General features: G+C 39.7%; 1 protein-coding gene across 2 annotated transcripts in view; it reads right to left on the reverse strand.

The window, feature by feature from the left end:
• Nucleotides 1-556: 556 nt before the first annotated feature.
• SLC39A6 (solute carrier family 39 member 6) overlaps nucleotides 557-14722 on the reverse strand; it is a 33450-nt gene continuing 19284 nt past the window's right edge. For both annotated transcript variants that reach the window (XM_045005793.1, XM_045005792.1), the window contains exons 8-10: nucleotides 5917-5997; nucleotides 4072-4262; nucleotides 557-2896 (exon numbers count right to left, since the gene is read on the reverse strand). In XM_045005793.1, the coding sequence (XP_044861728.1) occupies nucleotides 2744-2896; nucleotides 4072-4262; nucleotides 5917-5997 (425 nt within the window). In that variant the 3' untranslated portion in view covers nucleotides 557-2743. The remainder of the gene's footprint in view (nucleotides 2897-4071; nucleotides 4263-5916; nucleotides 5998-14722) is intronic.

The following is a 14722-nucleotide window of genomic DNA, read 5'->3' on the forward strand; positions in this document are numbered from 1 at the left end:
CAATAACTGGGAGAGATTTTTCTTCAGAAGAAAGGAGAATAAATAGAGACTTCCCCAGCTGGGAATCTTCTTTCCTCTCAGTTAGGTGCTGTTGCAGAAATTGCTTGTAGTGATGGGCTGCCTCAAGGTGGCAAACTGGGGACAAAAATGTTTCCATGTAGTAGTTCCCAATCCAGGAACCAGTTCCTCCTGCTGCTCTCACTTCAGATTCCCTTTACTGGTTAATCTTAATTTCACCAGGACTTTGACCCAGGGTGAGCTCACAAGGTGTGGTCCTCATTTTTACACTCTGTTACTACTGAGATGTCAATATTGATGTATAGTTGCATTGTTTTCTGTAGCAGTGTTGGTCCCAGGAAATGAGAGAGACTAGGTGGGTGAGGTAATATCTTTTATTCAATAAAAGGTGTTATTTCAGCCACCTTGTCTCTCTAATACTGATGTATGGCTCTTTGAGACTTCAAAACAGAGTGAGGAATGAATTGAATTTTAGATCAGTGCTTATTTTAGGTTGTTTTGGAGTGTATAATTCATACAAAAAATCTAACCACCAGCAATTAGAATCTTCTCCTTTTATTCTCATTAATTCATGTAAAGTTGCATTACATAGCTTAGGTCCAAAAGGGCCGTGGGGAAGACACTGAAACCTCTGAGTGTGGCAAGTTTTAGTTCCACATTTAAAACCCAGATTCTACCCAGCAACACTAAATAGACAATTTCAAATTAAACAAAGTAGTTAGCCACTTTATTACTTTGATAAGCCTCTGAATGCATCCTTGATCTCCAAGTCAGATGAGGTTCAGAATTCCCATTTCAAGTATATAACACAAATACCAGATGCATGCACAGACAATGGTAACAGAGAATACTAATGTTTTGTCAAGTGAACGTATTTGGACTAAACCAATCATCTCTACTAAAGACTTTGCACTCAATGAGCTTTCTCCATTATTCAGGTGTAATTATGATAGAATTTAAGACTGTACCAAACCTTCCTTTCTTCTACCACATGCTAGTAAACATGTTCAGTAGTGAGATTTGAAGGTAGGGGTAATGTTCATCACACAACTGTTTAGTAAGAAAAATTTGTCTAAAGTGTAAACATGATGAGCTAAAAGGAACTGGAACACACTGCTCAAACGGAAAGCCACTGAGCAATCTTCATCACCCTGGAGAAATACATAGTGGGATCCCACAGAGGGGTAAAGCTACTACAGAGGATGCCCTCCAGCTCCACATAGGATCCCCTTTCCAACTACACAAAAAATCCACCACTAATGAGCAGCATAGACAAAGCAGGCAGGGCAGGAGCTGCAGTAAACAGTATGTACTATGGAATGCTGCCCGCAGTGACATGGAGAGCAGATTCAAGTTCTCCAACTCCCACAGAACAGATAGAAAGGGAAAAAGAACAGTTACTGGTCTTGTAATACAAAAGGAAAAAAAAACAAAAGAGAAATCTAGCAAAGTCCTTCTGCAGGGCTGGTATCCACAAATTATCACCCCTGTTCTGTGTACACATACCTCCTATATTCCTGTGCACCTGTGAGAAGACTGCATGATTTCATGGTTTGGCTGAGCCAAAGTTTTTTTAATTACTTTATTCTTTCTAGATGCCTTTGCATACGAAAGTATATGGGTTTAAATGCTGAGCTACATAATTTAAGAAAAATGTAGAGAGATTCTTAGTGCTATGTCAGAGAGTTCAGAATATTTAAGATAAACAAAATTACCAAGCAGTATACAAGATGCCCCAAAATGTTTACAAATCTCCCCTGGGTACTACCATTTTCATAATTACATCCCATTGACATGTACCAAGTCAAGCTCAAACACTGTGGGCAGCAGAAGCAGCATTTTTCAGGTAAGTTCTATGGGTGAAATCCTGGTCCCACTGAAGCCAATGAGGCCTTGCCATTGACTTCCAAAAGCACCTAGATTTTACCCATTTTCTGTTTGGTTTTATATAGATGCAAATATTAAGATAGCACATCTTACCACATGAAATACACCATTTATCTAAAAAGAGCTGTTCCTGTTTCTTGTTCCCTTTGCCTCAGCTTGTAGTTCTGGTCATTTTTCTTGTACATAGATTATACACACAATTTCTTCCAGCTTCATTATTGCAGCAAGCTTTGTTATGAAATTTCCATATTTTGACTCAACTTGGGTACACTTTGGATAAGCTATGTGTCTGATTTGTAACTCTCATAACAGCTGATAGCTCTATACCCCATTTATTACATTTCTCTCTTCAAATATTTTCTTTTACAATACTCACTATGCCCATATGTTAAGAGTATTCACTGTTTCTTGAAATACAAAAAATTTTTTTGCATTTCATACTACAATAAGAACATGGCCATTTCACTTGTTTATACAAGCAAGCACCATTTAGGAAAAAGTACAAGATGCTAAAATCTTACAGTTATTACATGCAGTAAATGAATTCACAAAACAATAATTTAAAAAAATTGTACAAAAAGTAATACTCCTTTATGGATTTGGCACTTTTACCATGTGTAACAGTGCAGCACTCTGACTAGCACAGTTCTCTATAGTACCTCATACAATGCTGAGCACTGTGTGTAAACAGTTCATACCATTCAGTTTTACTTCTGGAAAAAAAAACCATCAATAAAAAATGCCTAGTCTATAAAGCCTAGAGCTCATTTACAGTAGCTAATAGAAAAAGCAGAACAAAGTCTACTATAATCTTCAATTCAACATCAGGTAACCAAAATTATAGGTTTATGCTGAACACAATTTTATGTTCAAACACAGAGATAATCAGCATAATCCCAAAACCTAACAGGATTCCAGCATTCTGTAACAGGAAATATCCCCAACGGCTACATCCATGATCACTAGCATCATTGTGCAGCATTTCAGGCACCTAAATTAAAAAAATATATATATATTAACATCTTCAAAATAAATGACTGATACTAGTCTGACTTGTTCATTAAGGGCCAGATTCTGTAACCCTCACTCATATGGAGTAGTATCTTAATCTTTGAGTAGTCCCACTGACTTCAGTGACATCACTTGTGGAGTAAATTGCTAGTCCACATGAGTAAGGATATCAGAATCTACCTCCAAACTGCTCATCATAGCTTGGAAAGTGGTGATGTAGCACAGGTCTAATCAGGACCATCTATTTTCAGGAATTATACCAAATGAAATTCATGTCTTCTAATTATATTATTGGTGCACAGATGACTTATTTACAAATTACAAATAAGAATATAATCTGATTTTCATAAGCAGGATAGTTCTAGAAACTGGAAACAAGAACAAGTTTGTATGCTATTTCTATCCATTAGAATAATTTCCTGTGTGGTAGTAACTGTATTGGTTTAATCCAGAGAAGTGCTGAAGATTTATTGCAAGTGTGCAGTATGTCTCAGGATCATGCCAATAGTGTGCAACCAGGCCACTGCACCATTATCCAATACACCAGCCACAGCATTTTCATCACTAAAACTGGTATTAAAAAGTAATTAAAAGAACAGGCTGACATAGGGGAATGTCTCACTGAAAACAAACATCTCTGCCTCCCCTCAGTTAATTTTTTAAAAATGTTTTTGCCTCAATACTTACTACCAGAGACCATTATCCTTTAATGTTCCATTCTGACATCTTCTATATAGAACAAATCCAGAACCTTAACAATTTTACTCAATAAAGCAACAACATTCAGGTGCCTAAAGATTGTTTACAATGTGGTTGTGTGTATTCCCAGAGAATTTTGTTTTATTAAGCAGAAAAAAATTCTAGTAATATTCCGATTTGGCATAAAATTTCAATTATTTGAATAGGAACTTCCAACACATTACACTACTCACAATAACAGTCTATTTACTTGTTTGTGTTCCATAATTGTGTTGAAAAGCTTCCTTAAGAACAAATTAAATGGTGTCAGTCTTTAGGTTAAGAAATGTGTAATACATGTGGTCAATATTCTCTTAGAGGAAAGAAACTTACTTCCTATTTTATGACAAACCTATTTTGGTATTGGTTCTGAATCTCAGTTATGTAAACAGCAAGTAGTTCTAGTCACATACTTACCATATCAACAAGAGCCACATACATGAACAAGCCAGCAGTAAGGGCAAATATCCACATTGAAACATTTTCAGCATAGTGACCAATAAGAATCCCAGTTGCCATTCCAAGATATGCTAGCATAGCGGACAGAGCATTATAAAGAACAGCTTGTTTGACAGTCATTCCAGCTTTTAGAAGTACAGCAAAATCTCCTATAGCAGAAAAAAAAAAAAAGCATCTTTCACCCACTCATGTAACTATTATAACATGTGCAGTAACATTTATTTTCACCACTTAGAATGAATATATTTAACTATTTTAGTGCCCATTATTGGCTTTCTTCAAAGTTTTCGTCCACAAAATAAGTTGTTCATTTATGGGGAAATAAGTCAGAGTGAGCACATGAAAACTGCTTCATAGCCACAATCTATAGTATGAAAATTTAGTCTTGCACAATATCACATTTTTAGTTTATTTTTAGTATTCTGGAAAATGCATACTATAGGACTTATGTGATTCAATGTATATAATTTTAACCAAAGTATTCTGCAGTATTTAACATCAGTGAACACTGTATAAAGTAGTTTTTCCACAAACTGGCTTTAATGGATTTTGAAAAAAAATTGCTATGTGATGTGTACTCATCATAGTTCTGCCACTTATCCAGTGACTTTTCTAAATACTTTATACTCTAGCCCAGTCATTGCTTAAGAATTTCTTTACTAATTTCTATAAAAGTGACCTTATGTATCTCAGTTTCACCACACTGATTAATAGCAATGCTAATTTGAAATGGGTAAGAGTAGGGAAATATCCCAATGCCACTCCAAACTCATTGTAAAGGAAACTGCCATGGTTTAAAGTGTTTACCTATTACACACATATATGTTTGCAAACCACTTCTCTTTGGGGGATGTGACTCCCTGGCTAATCTCTATGTAATCCCACCATTTTATACCACAACCGGCAAAATCCTATGTCAAGGCAAATTTCCAGCCAAGACAGACTTGATGAGATTCCTTTTTAAAATCATCCACAGAAACATACTAAGCAATGGGCAGCCTCTGTTAATTCAGTAAACAAGACAAGCTTCATTCTATTGAGATAAAAAAGATTAAGTGCCCAATCCAATTCCCAATGACTTCTCTGTGACAGATACCAGGCCCCAAACCTATAACCTAGTAATATGTAAATTCTTATGTGGAAGACATGCACAGATTAATCCAATCTGACTAGAAAGACTCAAGATATAGATTTCCAAACAATATCCCCAAATTAGACTTTGGATGGGAATCTTTGTCAAGATCTGAGCTAGAGCTGAAGAGTAGCGGAAAAAGCAATCCACCAATATTTGTTCAAACTTTGAAAGTGAATTTTGATTTAATATTTGTGACCTAAGTACCCTTTCAGCAAATATTCAAACACTTCAATATTATCCTCTGTGCACACACACAAAAATCAAGTTAAGCAGATATTTGACAGAATCAAATTTCAAATTGCATATGCAGCTGAAAGATTCACAATTTACACATAACTCACACAAATTAAGGAACAGAAATAATACCACGTAATTAAACATAGCACATGTTGAATATTTGCAAACTGAGTGATCTGATCAACAAAACAACTTCTGAGATTTGCAAATAATTCTAAATAGTAAATCCATTCATGAATTTTATAATCTGTTTACAACCATCTATAAAATGAGTGAATACTTCTGATCCTGGTTAGAAATTTTATTTCCTCCTAAGACTTCAGAAAAATGTTTGTTATGCAATAAAGCACTGGTAAAATAAAGCATTATCCTTTTTATGTCTCTCAAATTCATAGCAAGCTATCATTTACTAAAATATTGTGCTGTCTTACCTAACTCATGGGGTAATTCATGACAAAATACAGCCACAGAAGTACTTAATCCACTAGATAAACCTTCAGTAAAGGCTGCACCTGTGAAAAGACAAAAAACCCACAATGTTACAGTTTAAGAAATCAAGCTTAGGTCAGAAATGGCCAAACAGCTGAACTCCAAAGAAAAGTGAAACTGTGTGCGTGTCCGTGCGTCATAGATTTTAAAGTCAGAAGGGACAATCATCATCTAGTCAAACCTGTATAACAAAATAATTTAACCTTGTAATTTCTGTTTCAAGCCCATCTCCTATAGCACTTTTTCTTAAAAAGCAAAAACCTAACATTGGTCTCAAATACCAAAACAAAAAAAAGCAGGGGATTGATGCTTCATCAACCAACTTCACCCTACACTTTACTCAAGCCACTGTAGATTAAAAGCATGAGTTTTACTAGCCAGTTCTATATTTACTCCTGCTGGCATTCTCTGCCAAAAAAATTAAAAATTCTGCGCCAACAAAATAAAAAAATTCTACACACAGTATTTTAAAATGCTGCCAGTTTTATTTGTCAATCAGTAAATGCAGAGGCTCCAGCATGGCAGTGGGGAGCACAGGCCACTGGCTGCATGAACGTGGGAGACCACCCTGCAGCCTCCCCGCCCCACACAACACAAGGCCTGAGCCTGCCCCAGAAACACCCTGGGGCCCTGCCCCTCTGCACCAGGTATGGGGCAGGCAGACTCAACCAGGGAGGATCCAAGTGTGGAGCAGCTCGGTGTGTGTGTGTGTGGGGGGGGGGATCCAGGTGTGGGGTGAGAGGATTCTGCATGGGACAATCTGGGTGCAGGCAGTTCAGTGGGTGGGGGGGGTCTTGGTGTGGGGGGGATCTGGATGCACAAAGTCTTGTTGGGGATGGGAGGAGGGAGGTTCCAGGTGCAGGGGCAATGGGACTCTGGTGAAAGTGATTGGGGCTCAGGGGAGAAGTCTGGGTCTCAGCAGGGGGGTCTGAGTGCAGCTAACTGGGAGTCAGTGGCATGGGAGTCTGGATGTGGGAGCTCTGGGAGGTGTGTGGGGGGGTGGGGCTTGTCGGTGTGGAGGGTTGAGTGCAAGGAGTGGGTGGGGGTCTGGGTGCAGCAGGCTCCAGATGCACTGGTTGAGGTTCAATGGGGTGGGGTTTGGGTATGGAGGACTAGGCGGGTTCTGGATGTAGCAGGTGAGGCTTGGTAGGGGTGTCTGGGTATGGGAGATCCAGATGCACACGGGTTGGGCAAACGTGGGAGCAGCTCCCCATACAGTGACCTCTCCCCCCACAGCTGAGGAGTGATGGGGGCAGGAAACAGGGAAGGATGCTGAGCTTCCTCAATCTGGAGGTGGGTTTCTACAGGTGGGTCTGACACAGCCCCAGCCATTCCTTGCAGGGGAAGAGGAGGTCCCATCCTCTCCTGCCTCCAGCTCAGCTGGGACTAGCAGCTAATCCTGGCTCAGGGTAGGAGCCACTGGCTGGGGTGTCCCCAGCCCTGCAGTGATTTACCATTCTTCTGCAGGGAGGCAAAGAAATCATAGAATCTCAGGGTTGGAAGGGACCTCAGGAGGTCATCTAGTCCAACCCCCTGCTCAAAGCAGGACCAAACCCAACTAAATCATCCCAGCCAGGGCTTTGTCAAGCCTGACCTTAAAAACCTCTAAGGAAGGAGATTCCACTACCTCCCTAGGTAACCCATTCCAGTTCTTCACCACCCTACTAGTGAAAAAGTTTTTCCTAATATCCAGCCTAAACCTCCCCCTCTGCAACTTGAGACCATTACTCCTTGTTCTGTCATCTTCTACCACTGAGAACAGTGTGGGGGACATGAATTCTGCACAAGCGTAGTGACGCAGAATTCCCCCAGGAGTATATATTGCTCAATTTCACAAAATGTTGTCCTGAATAAATCTAGCACTGAAACCGGGTGAGAGGTTGTTCTTTGTGGTTGTGTCAACCCTGCTGGGTATCAAGAAATAATTGAAATATCACAAGAAAGCTCTTTTCAGATCAAAGACTCAAATAAATGTGTCTAAGAATTCAAATTCTTTGGCTCATCTACTGCTACTTTCAAGAAGTGGTTTATATACAGTGTATTTTACCAATTTTTGAAGCAGCAGCCTGGGATGTATTCAAAACTCTATTTGCATAAATGTCTTTTGTCAAGGCCTGTACCATGGTTTATTAAAGTCTTAAGTGGATGAAAGATAACACGAAGGCAATATTGACCCATAACTCTGTTATATAAAATTTATGAATGTACATATGAATGGAGCTGAAAAGGCAGATACCAGGTCCTAAAATCTGATTAGGGATTTTCAAGACTTCTGGTAAGGCTGTATAATTCTATTAACAACAAACAAAGACCTTTCCCAGACCTGAAGAGCAGCTCTGTGTAAGCGCGAAAGCTTGTCTCTCACAAACAGAAGTTGGTCCAATAAAAGATATTACCTCACCTATCTTGTCTCTCTAACAAACCAAGATGTTAAGATGGGAGAACGTGTTCATAAATGGAACTGATGGATATTAGTTTTTATTACAGTGGTGACTGATGCTGAAAATAAGTGTGTGGGGGTGGAGGGCTGGTGGTAACAAATTGCCTGTGGCCCAGATACCCACTACCTTCTCCTGCCAGGGTGATCATGTTTTTCAAAGTGGAAAACTGGAAGAATTCAGGTTGTCATCTCAAGGAAGCATTTTGATGGGAGATATGGGGGAGAGGGGATGGCTAGTGGAGAAGTGAGAAGGACAAGAGGGCACCCATTCCCCTTTCAGATTAGGACACTTTCTTGTCTAGAATAAGGAGCGGATCCCTCTGACATCACTTTACTATACACTCCTTACCTTTAGACTCTTCCCCCTGCATTCTAGTTTTTAATCTACTCTTCCCCAACTCTCTTTACTGCATTCACCCACATCCTCATTCATCAACTGATTCCGTCCCCAGCCCACTCAACCCTTCAACCCAGCCCAATTCTTCTCTTCCCCCACACCCAGCTGAGGACCTCCCCAGACCCTCACCAGTCCCCACACCTGAACCACCAACTCAGGAATATCCACATGCCACCTCACCTCTTCACAGCTCAAAACCATCCCCTCAAGTCTGAACCCTCTCCCACATAGCACTACAGGCCCCTTCTGCCTCTGACCAGACACACATTACCAGGAGGCTCAAAAGCAACTCAAGCTCAGAAGCGTCCCTCACTTGTTACTGGCCCTGGAGAAACAGGAGCAGAAATAGCTGCGTAGGAGTGCGAGAGCAGTTTCCGGACTTCATTGGCTCATTTATCATCTTGTTAAGTTGTTACAAAGTGAACTGATGGAACATTAAGCTGACAGTTGTGAGCTACACTCTTCCTCTGTCAGACGAACTTGAGTTAGCTGCACAGAAGCCTGTATTTCCTGCTCTGTCTCCCCTCCTGCTGCCTGCAGTCTATGGAAGCATATGGCATTCAGCAGGGTGGGACTGGAGATGTTTCAACCAGAAATCCCACTGGCAGCAGGAGGCACTGCACCATACAGTCCATCAGTCACATAGAAGAATCATAGAAGACAGGGTGGAAGAGTGTCATCTAGTCCAACCCTCTCCTCAAAGCAGGCCCAACCCTAACTAAATCATCCCAGCCAGGGCTTTGTCATGTAATATCTATAGAGCAGCTGACAACTCTGGCATTATTGCTGGGGCGTAGCTACATAAACTCCTAATGCAGCATTTCCCAAACTTACTTGGCCTTGGAACACTTTTTAGCCTACCGTATATTCCGGCGTATAAGGCGACGGGGCGTATAAGACGACCCCCTAATTTTTTCATTAAAAAATTAGTTTTGCCATATACTTGCCGTATAAGACGACCCCCCACTTCTGCGGGGGGAAGTCAGAGGGCTCTGCGCTGCCCGCCGCGGTGGACAGCCCAGAGCCTTTTAAATCCCAGCCGCGGCTAGGATTTAAAAGGCTCTGGGCTCCCTGCCGCAGCGGGCAGCCCAGAGCCCTCTGACTCCCGGCCGCGGCTGGGGTGTAAAAGGCTCTGCGCTGCCTGCTGCGGCGGGGAGCCCAGAGCCTTTTAAATCCTAGCCGCGGCGGGAAGTCAGAGGGCTCTGCGCTGCCCGCTGCGGCGGACAGCGCAGAGCCTTTTAAATCCCAGCCGCGGTCGGGAGTTTATACCCGGCGTATAAGACGACCCCCGATTTTTGGGGGTTGTTTTTTAGCCCAAAAACCCGTCTTATACGCCGGAAAATACGGTATTATGGAACATTGTAGTCGTTTGGTTTTCAAATAAAAAATTGCGTTATTTATGCTCAAATATGCTTTGCTTTATAAAATAAAGTAAAAATACAAGTTTAAAATAACTCGAACTAACAATTTCTAACTGGAAAGTGCGTATAAAGTCGTACAAAAATCAAGTGCAAGAGTCAAAATTAAAAACAGTGTTCTACTTAAACTTTTTATATATACACAAAGACCAAACAAATTAGATTTTTACTAGGAAAATCTATTTTTATAAACAAATACAAATTTGGATTTAATAGGATTGGTGTTTATGCAAATTTGTGCTAGAAAAATGCAGAATATTAGGAATAATGCTGGAAAGTTGAATCCTCATGTCAGGCGCAGCATCAAGTCTATTCCTACATTTGGTTTTTGTTGCAGTATAATACGAAAATCCCATCTCACACAAATAAGTTGTGGCAAAAGGAAGGAGCACTCAAATTGCATGTTTAGACACATTAGGGTACTCTTCTATTAGGCTGCTCCAAAAATTATTCAGCAGAAGATCTTTAAACTTTTGTTTCAAATCAGAGTCAGAAATTAAGTCAATTAGGCTTTCATAATCATGTGCAGTAAAGCCGACTGGTTTGGCTGTAATTACAAATGGATTTCAAACCCAAGCACTATCATCAGTAGTTGTAGGAAAATATTCTAATAAAGAGGCCTGCAAGTCACATAAGTGCTGTAAACTTCTTCATGGACTGTAGAATTTATTCCAGTCAGAAATCAAAGGTACTGTAGGGAAGCAGTCGAAGTTGTTCTGTTCTACAGAAGATGCCCAGAATTCCAGTTACTTTAACGACAACATTTTATCCATTGTAGTAAAAATGGTCACATTCTTTCCTTGCAGTGACAGATTAATTTCATTTAATTTTGCAAAAATATCTGCAAGATATGCAAGTCTCCTTACCCATGAGGAATTTGTCAGACAGTCATTAAATTTTCGTCCTGAATTATCTGAAGTGAAGAATACCAGTAGTTCACTACGAAGCTCAAAAAGCCTCAAAAGCACTTTTCCTCTGGATAGCCACTTCACTTCTATATGTAAAAGAAACGCTTTGTGCTGATTACCCATTTCCTCACACAAAATTTTAAATAACTGGATTGAAGTGGTTGAGATTTGACAAAATTGATAATCTGTACTGCTTCGTCGAGCACAATTTTCAGATATGCTGGTTTTTTGTTTTTTTGTTTTTAAACTGCAAGTGCTTCTCTGTGTAGAACACAATGGCTCTCAGTGCTTTCTGGTGCCACACTTACGATTCGCGTTACAGTTCCCTTCATCCTCCCAATCATTGCCCGAGCACCATCAATACATTTTCCCCAACTAATTTCATGCTTTCTGATGAAATATTCAGCTACATCAACAATTTTTTCCTCCAGTTGTGCTGCTTTGCAGAGATTCACATAGAGCAGGCCCTCTTCAATATTATTATTAAATCTATATCGGACAAATATTGGTAGCACAGCAAGTCCCGAAACGTCAGTGGACTCATCTAGCTGCAATGAACACTCAAGGCAAATTTTCAGTTGGCAAACTAGCTCTTTTTCTATGTCATCAGCAAGATCTTTAATATGGCATGCAACAGTATTATTTGACAACTGTACAGCATCATGTTTTTTTTTAAACCAGACTGCTTGCTCAACATGCACATTACAATATCTTTCGTGAAAGGCTTGATAAGCGTTTCTCCAATAGTGTGAGCTTCTCCAGCAAGCATTATACGGTAACTTACTCGATAAAGATGCCTCTGTTGCACTTTTGTTGTCTGTTTTAGCATTTTTAATCATCGAAAGCTTACAATTTCCAAGTGAGTCAAGCTTCCTCTTGAAAAACATACCTTTGTTTTTGTATTCAGCATGCTTGGTTTCCAAATGCCTATGAAGTTTAGCAGGAGCCAATGAACTGTTTGCTAGTATTTCGTTGCACACGTCGCACTGCGCATCAGGAACATCTTTGTTTCCAACACACGTAAAACCGAAAGACAAAAACTTTCATCATACTTTCGTTTCGGTCTTTTAACACCTGCTTCTTCTTTTTCGATATACTTATGTGGAAATTCTTTCACCTTGGATAACTCACTAGTACTAACAGATTTTTCGGCAACAAAAGACTGCGATTGTTCAACCTCACTTTGAAGTGTCACAATATTTTGTTCATTTATTTCAGCCACAGTTGGAGTACCAGAAGAACTTGCTTTTCGTTTCAAAGTTCCTTCTTTTAGCCACAAATCCATGGTAACAATATTTAGAAATACTGATGATTTTTGTCAAATTTTGTTTGTCAAATATTTATATTGTTTCAAGCGAAGCTAGTTTAGTTGTGCTTATCGCACACACGGTAAAGACCCACAGGTTTGAACGTGTTGAGTGAATATGTTATATTCAACATGGCATAAAGAGAATGTTGTGTGCATACCACTGCAATTTGCGCAGCCTCAAGTGGAAGGGGTACGAGTTATTACAGAGAATTCTTTCCTGGGTGTCTGGCTGGTGAGTCTTGCCCACATGCTCAGGATTTAACTGATCGCCATATTTGGGGTCGGGAAGGAATTTTCCTCCAGGGCAGATTGGCAGAGGCCCTGGAGGTTTTTCGCCTTCCTCTGCAGCATGGGGCATGGGTCACTTGCTGGAGGATTCTCTGCAGCTTGAGGTCTTCAAACCACAATTTGAGGACTTCAATAACTCAGACATAGGTTAGGGGTTTGTTATAGAAGTGGATTGGTGAGATTGTGTGGCCTGGAGATCGTGTGGCCTGCATTGTGCAGGAGGTCAGACTAGATGATCATAATGGTCTCTTCTGACTTTAAAGTCTATGAGACGTCACTAACTGAAACATGCCCGAAAGGGGTAGACGTCAACATGCTTGCGTGCCACGTTCTCTTTACGCCATGATATTCAATACGAGATCAATAACCCGAAAAAGAGTTTTATGTTAAATTATAGTCATTCAAAAAGAGTTGTAAATTATGCTTCAAATATGCCAAATTTAAAATTTAAAAAAAATTTAAAGAAAGACCCTTTTTCCTAATTACGATTCTTTCACGGAACACCTATTCACATTGTGCGGAACACCTGTGTTCCGCAGAACACAGATCGGGAAACACTGCCCTAATAAGTAGCTACCCTGCTTGACTGGTTGATTATGACATGCTAAAGTTATCACTCTGTAATTAGCTTAAACTTGCAGTCAGAGAGAATGTTGGACAATGAGTGTCCATGAGACAGGGAGAGCTAACAAGCTTCACCATCATGGTTATCACCACCCAATGGGAAAGAGTGATGATAAATTGGGCCTCTATTCCTAATCCTGAAAGATGTCCTGATTAGGAGATGAGAAGAGGGAGGTAGAAGATATCACTGTCGCCATGGTTGTGTCCTCAGCAACTCCTGGAACGTAAACTTAGGAGTCCTACTATTACAGCCTCCATAGGGTAAGCTTCCCTCCCTTCCCACCACCTCATTCCTCCAATTGTAGGCTTCTTTCTTTTTGCCTTCTCTAGCCAGAATGACTTTGCCAGGTTCTCAATTGGCTAATAAGACTGAATACTATGTGATGTGCCTATGATTACCCAGCAACTAAAACTACAAGCTTTAGTGAGACAGAAGCAGCATTTTCCTATCTTTCACTGTTTTCTCCTTTGCCTTCATGTATGTTTGCCTTTTTGCTTCTTGAACAAAAAAAGAGATTAGACTTCAACTCAAGGAGCTACTACCTAAAATAGTCTCCCTAAAACAACATTTAATATAGTCTAAAGGTATTTTCCTTTAAAAAAAAAAAAGACTAAAATAAAATAAAAATAAGGATGCTTGTTACAATAAAGGTTTATCTATAATTTTAAAATGTTCTACTTTTTAACCATTTATTAAGAGCACATCACCATTAAAAAAACCTCTTCTGTTTATGGTGGCAGGAACTTGTCCCTTTATTATGTTTAATGTTGTAACAATAATACCACCAGAATTCTAGTATACCTTAGTACCTTTGAGTTCTATCCCATTCCAATAAATAAAACAGGTCCAAGAAAACCAAATAAATACATGCTGGAATATAGTAAGGAATCATTATGAATCTGAGAAGAACTCATTTACTGCAAATGAGAAGTTTTATTTCAGCCTAATATTTTCCTGCAACCAAAAATAAACTAACATTTTTTTCATTCAAATACCTGGAACCATTAGGAAAAAGATTCCTGGATTTTCCCCCTCCCCATAAGATTGGAAGGTTGGGCTGTCCCATAATATGAAATTTTAGACAGATCAAATGGAAAAATCCATCTTTCTAGTAGTCTAGAAATGAATCCGTTAATGAGGCCTTACTAAATTGGCTGGTCTCATTTGTTAGACTATATTAGCCTTCCCTTGTATTTTACTTCATGTCCATCAAATCTATCCTTTCCCAAATGTCTCTCACATATACTTAGGATACTTCTTGGCTTTTATTACATGCAAATCATCTTATTTTTCCTACCATGTTTTCACTACTGATAAGCTGGAAAATTTAGATTCAGGGGTCAAATTTTTATTTGAAAAAATG

This window comes from Mauremys mutica, chromosome 2, assembly GCF_020497125.1.
Source record: "Mauremys mutica isolate MM-2020 ecotype Southern chromosome 2, ASM2049712v1, whole genome shotgun sequence".
In the NCBI taxonomy this organism is placed as follows: domain Eukaryota; kingdom Metazoa; phylum Chordata; order Testudines; family Geoemydidae; genus Mauremys; species Mauremys mutica.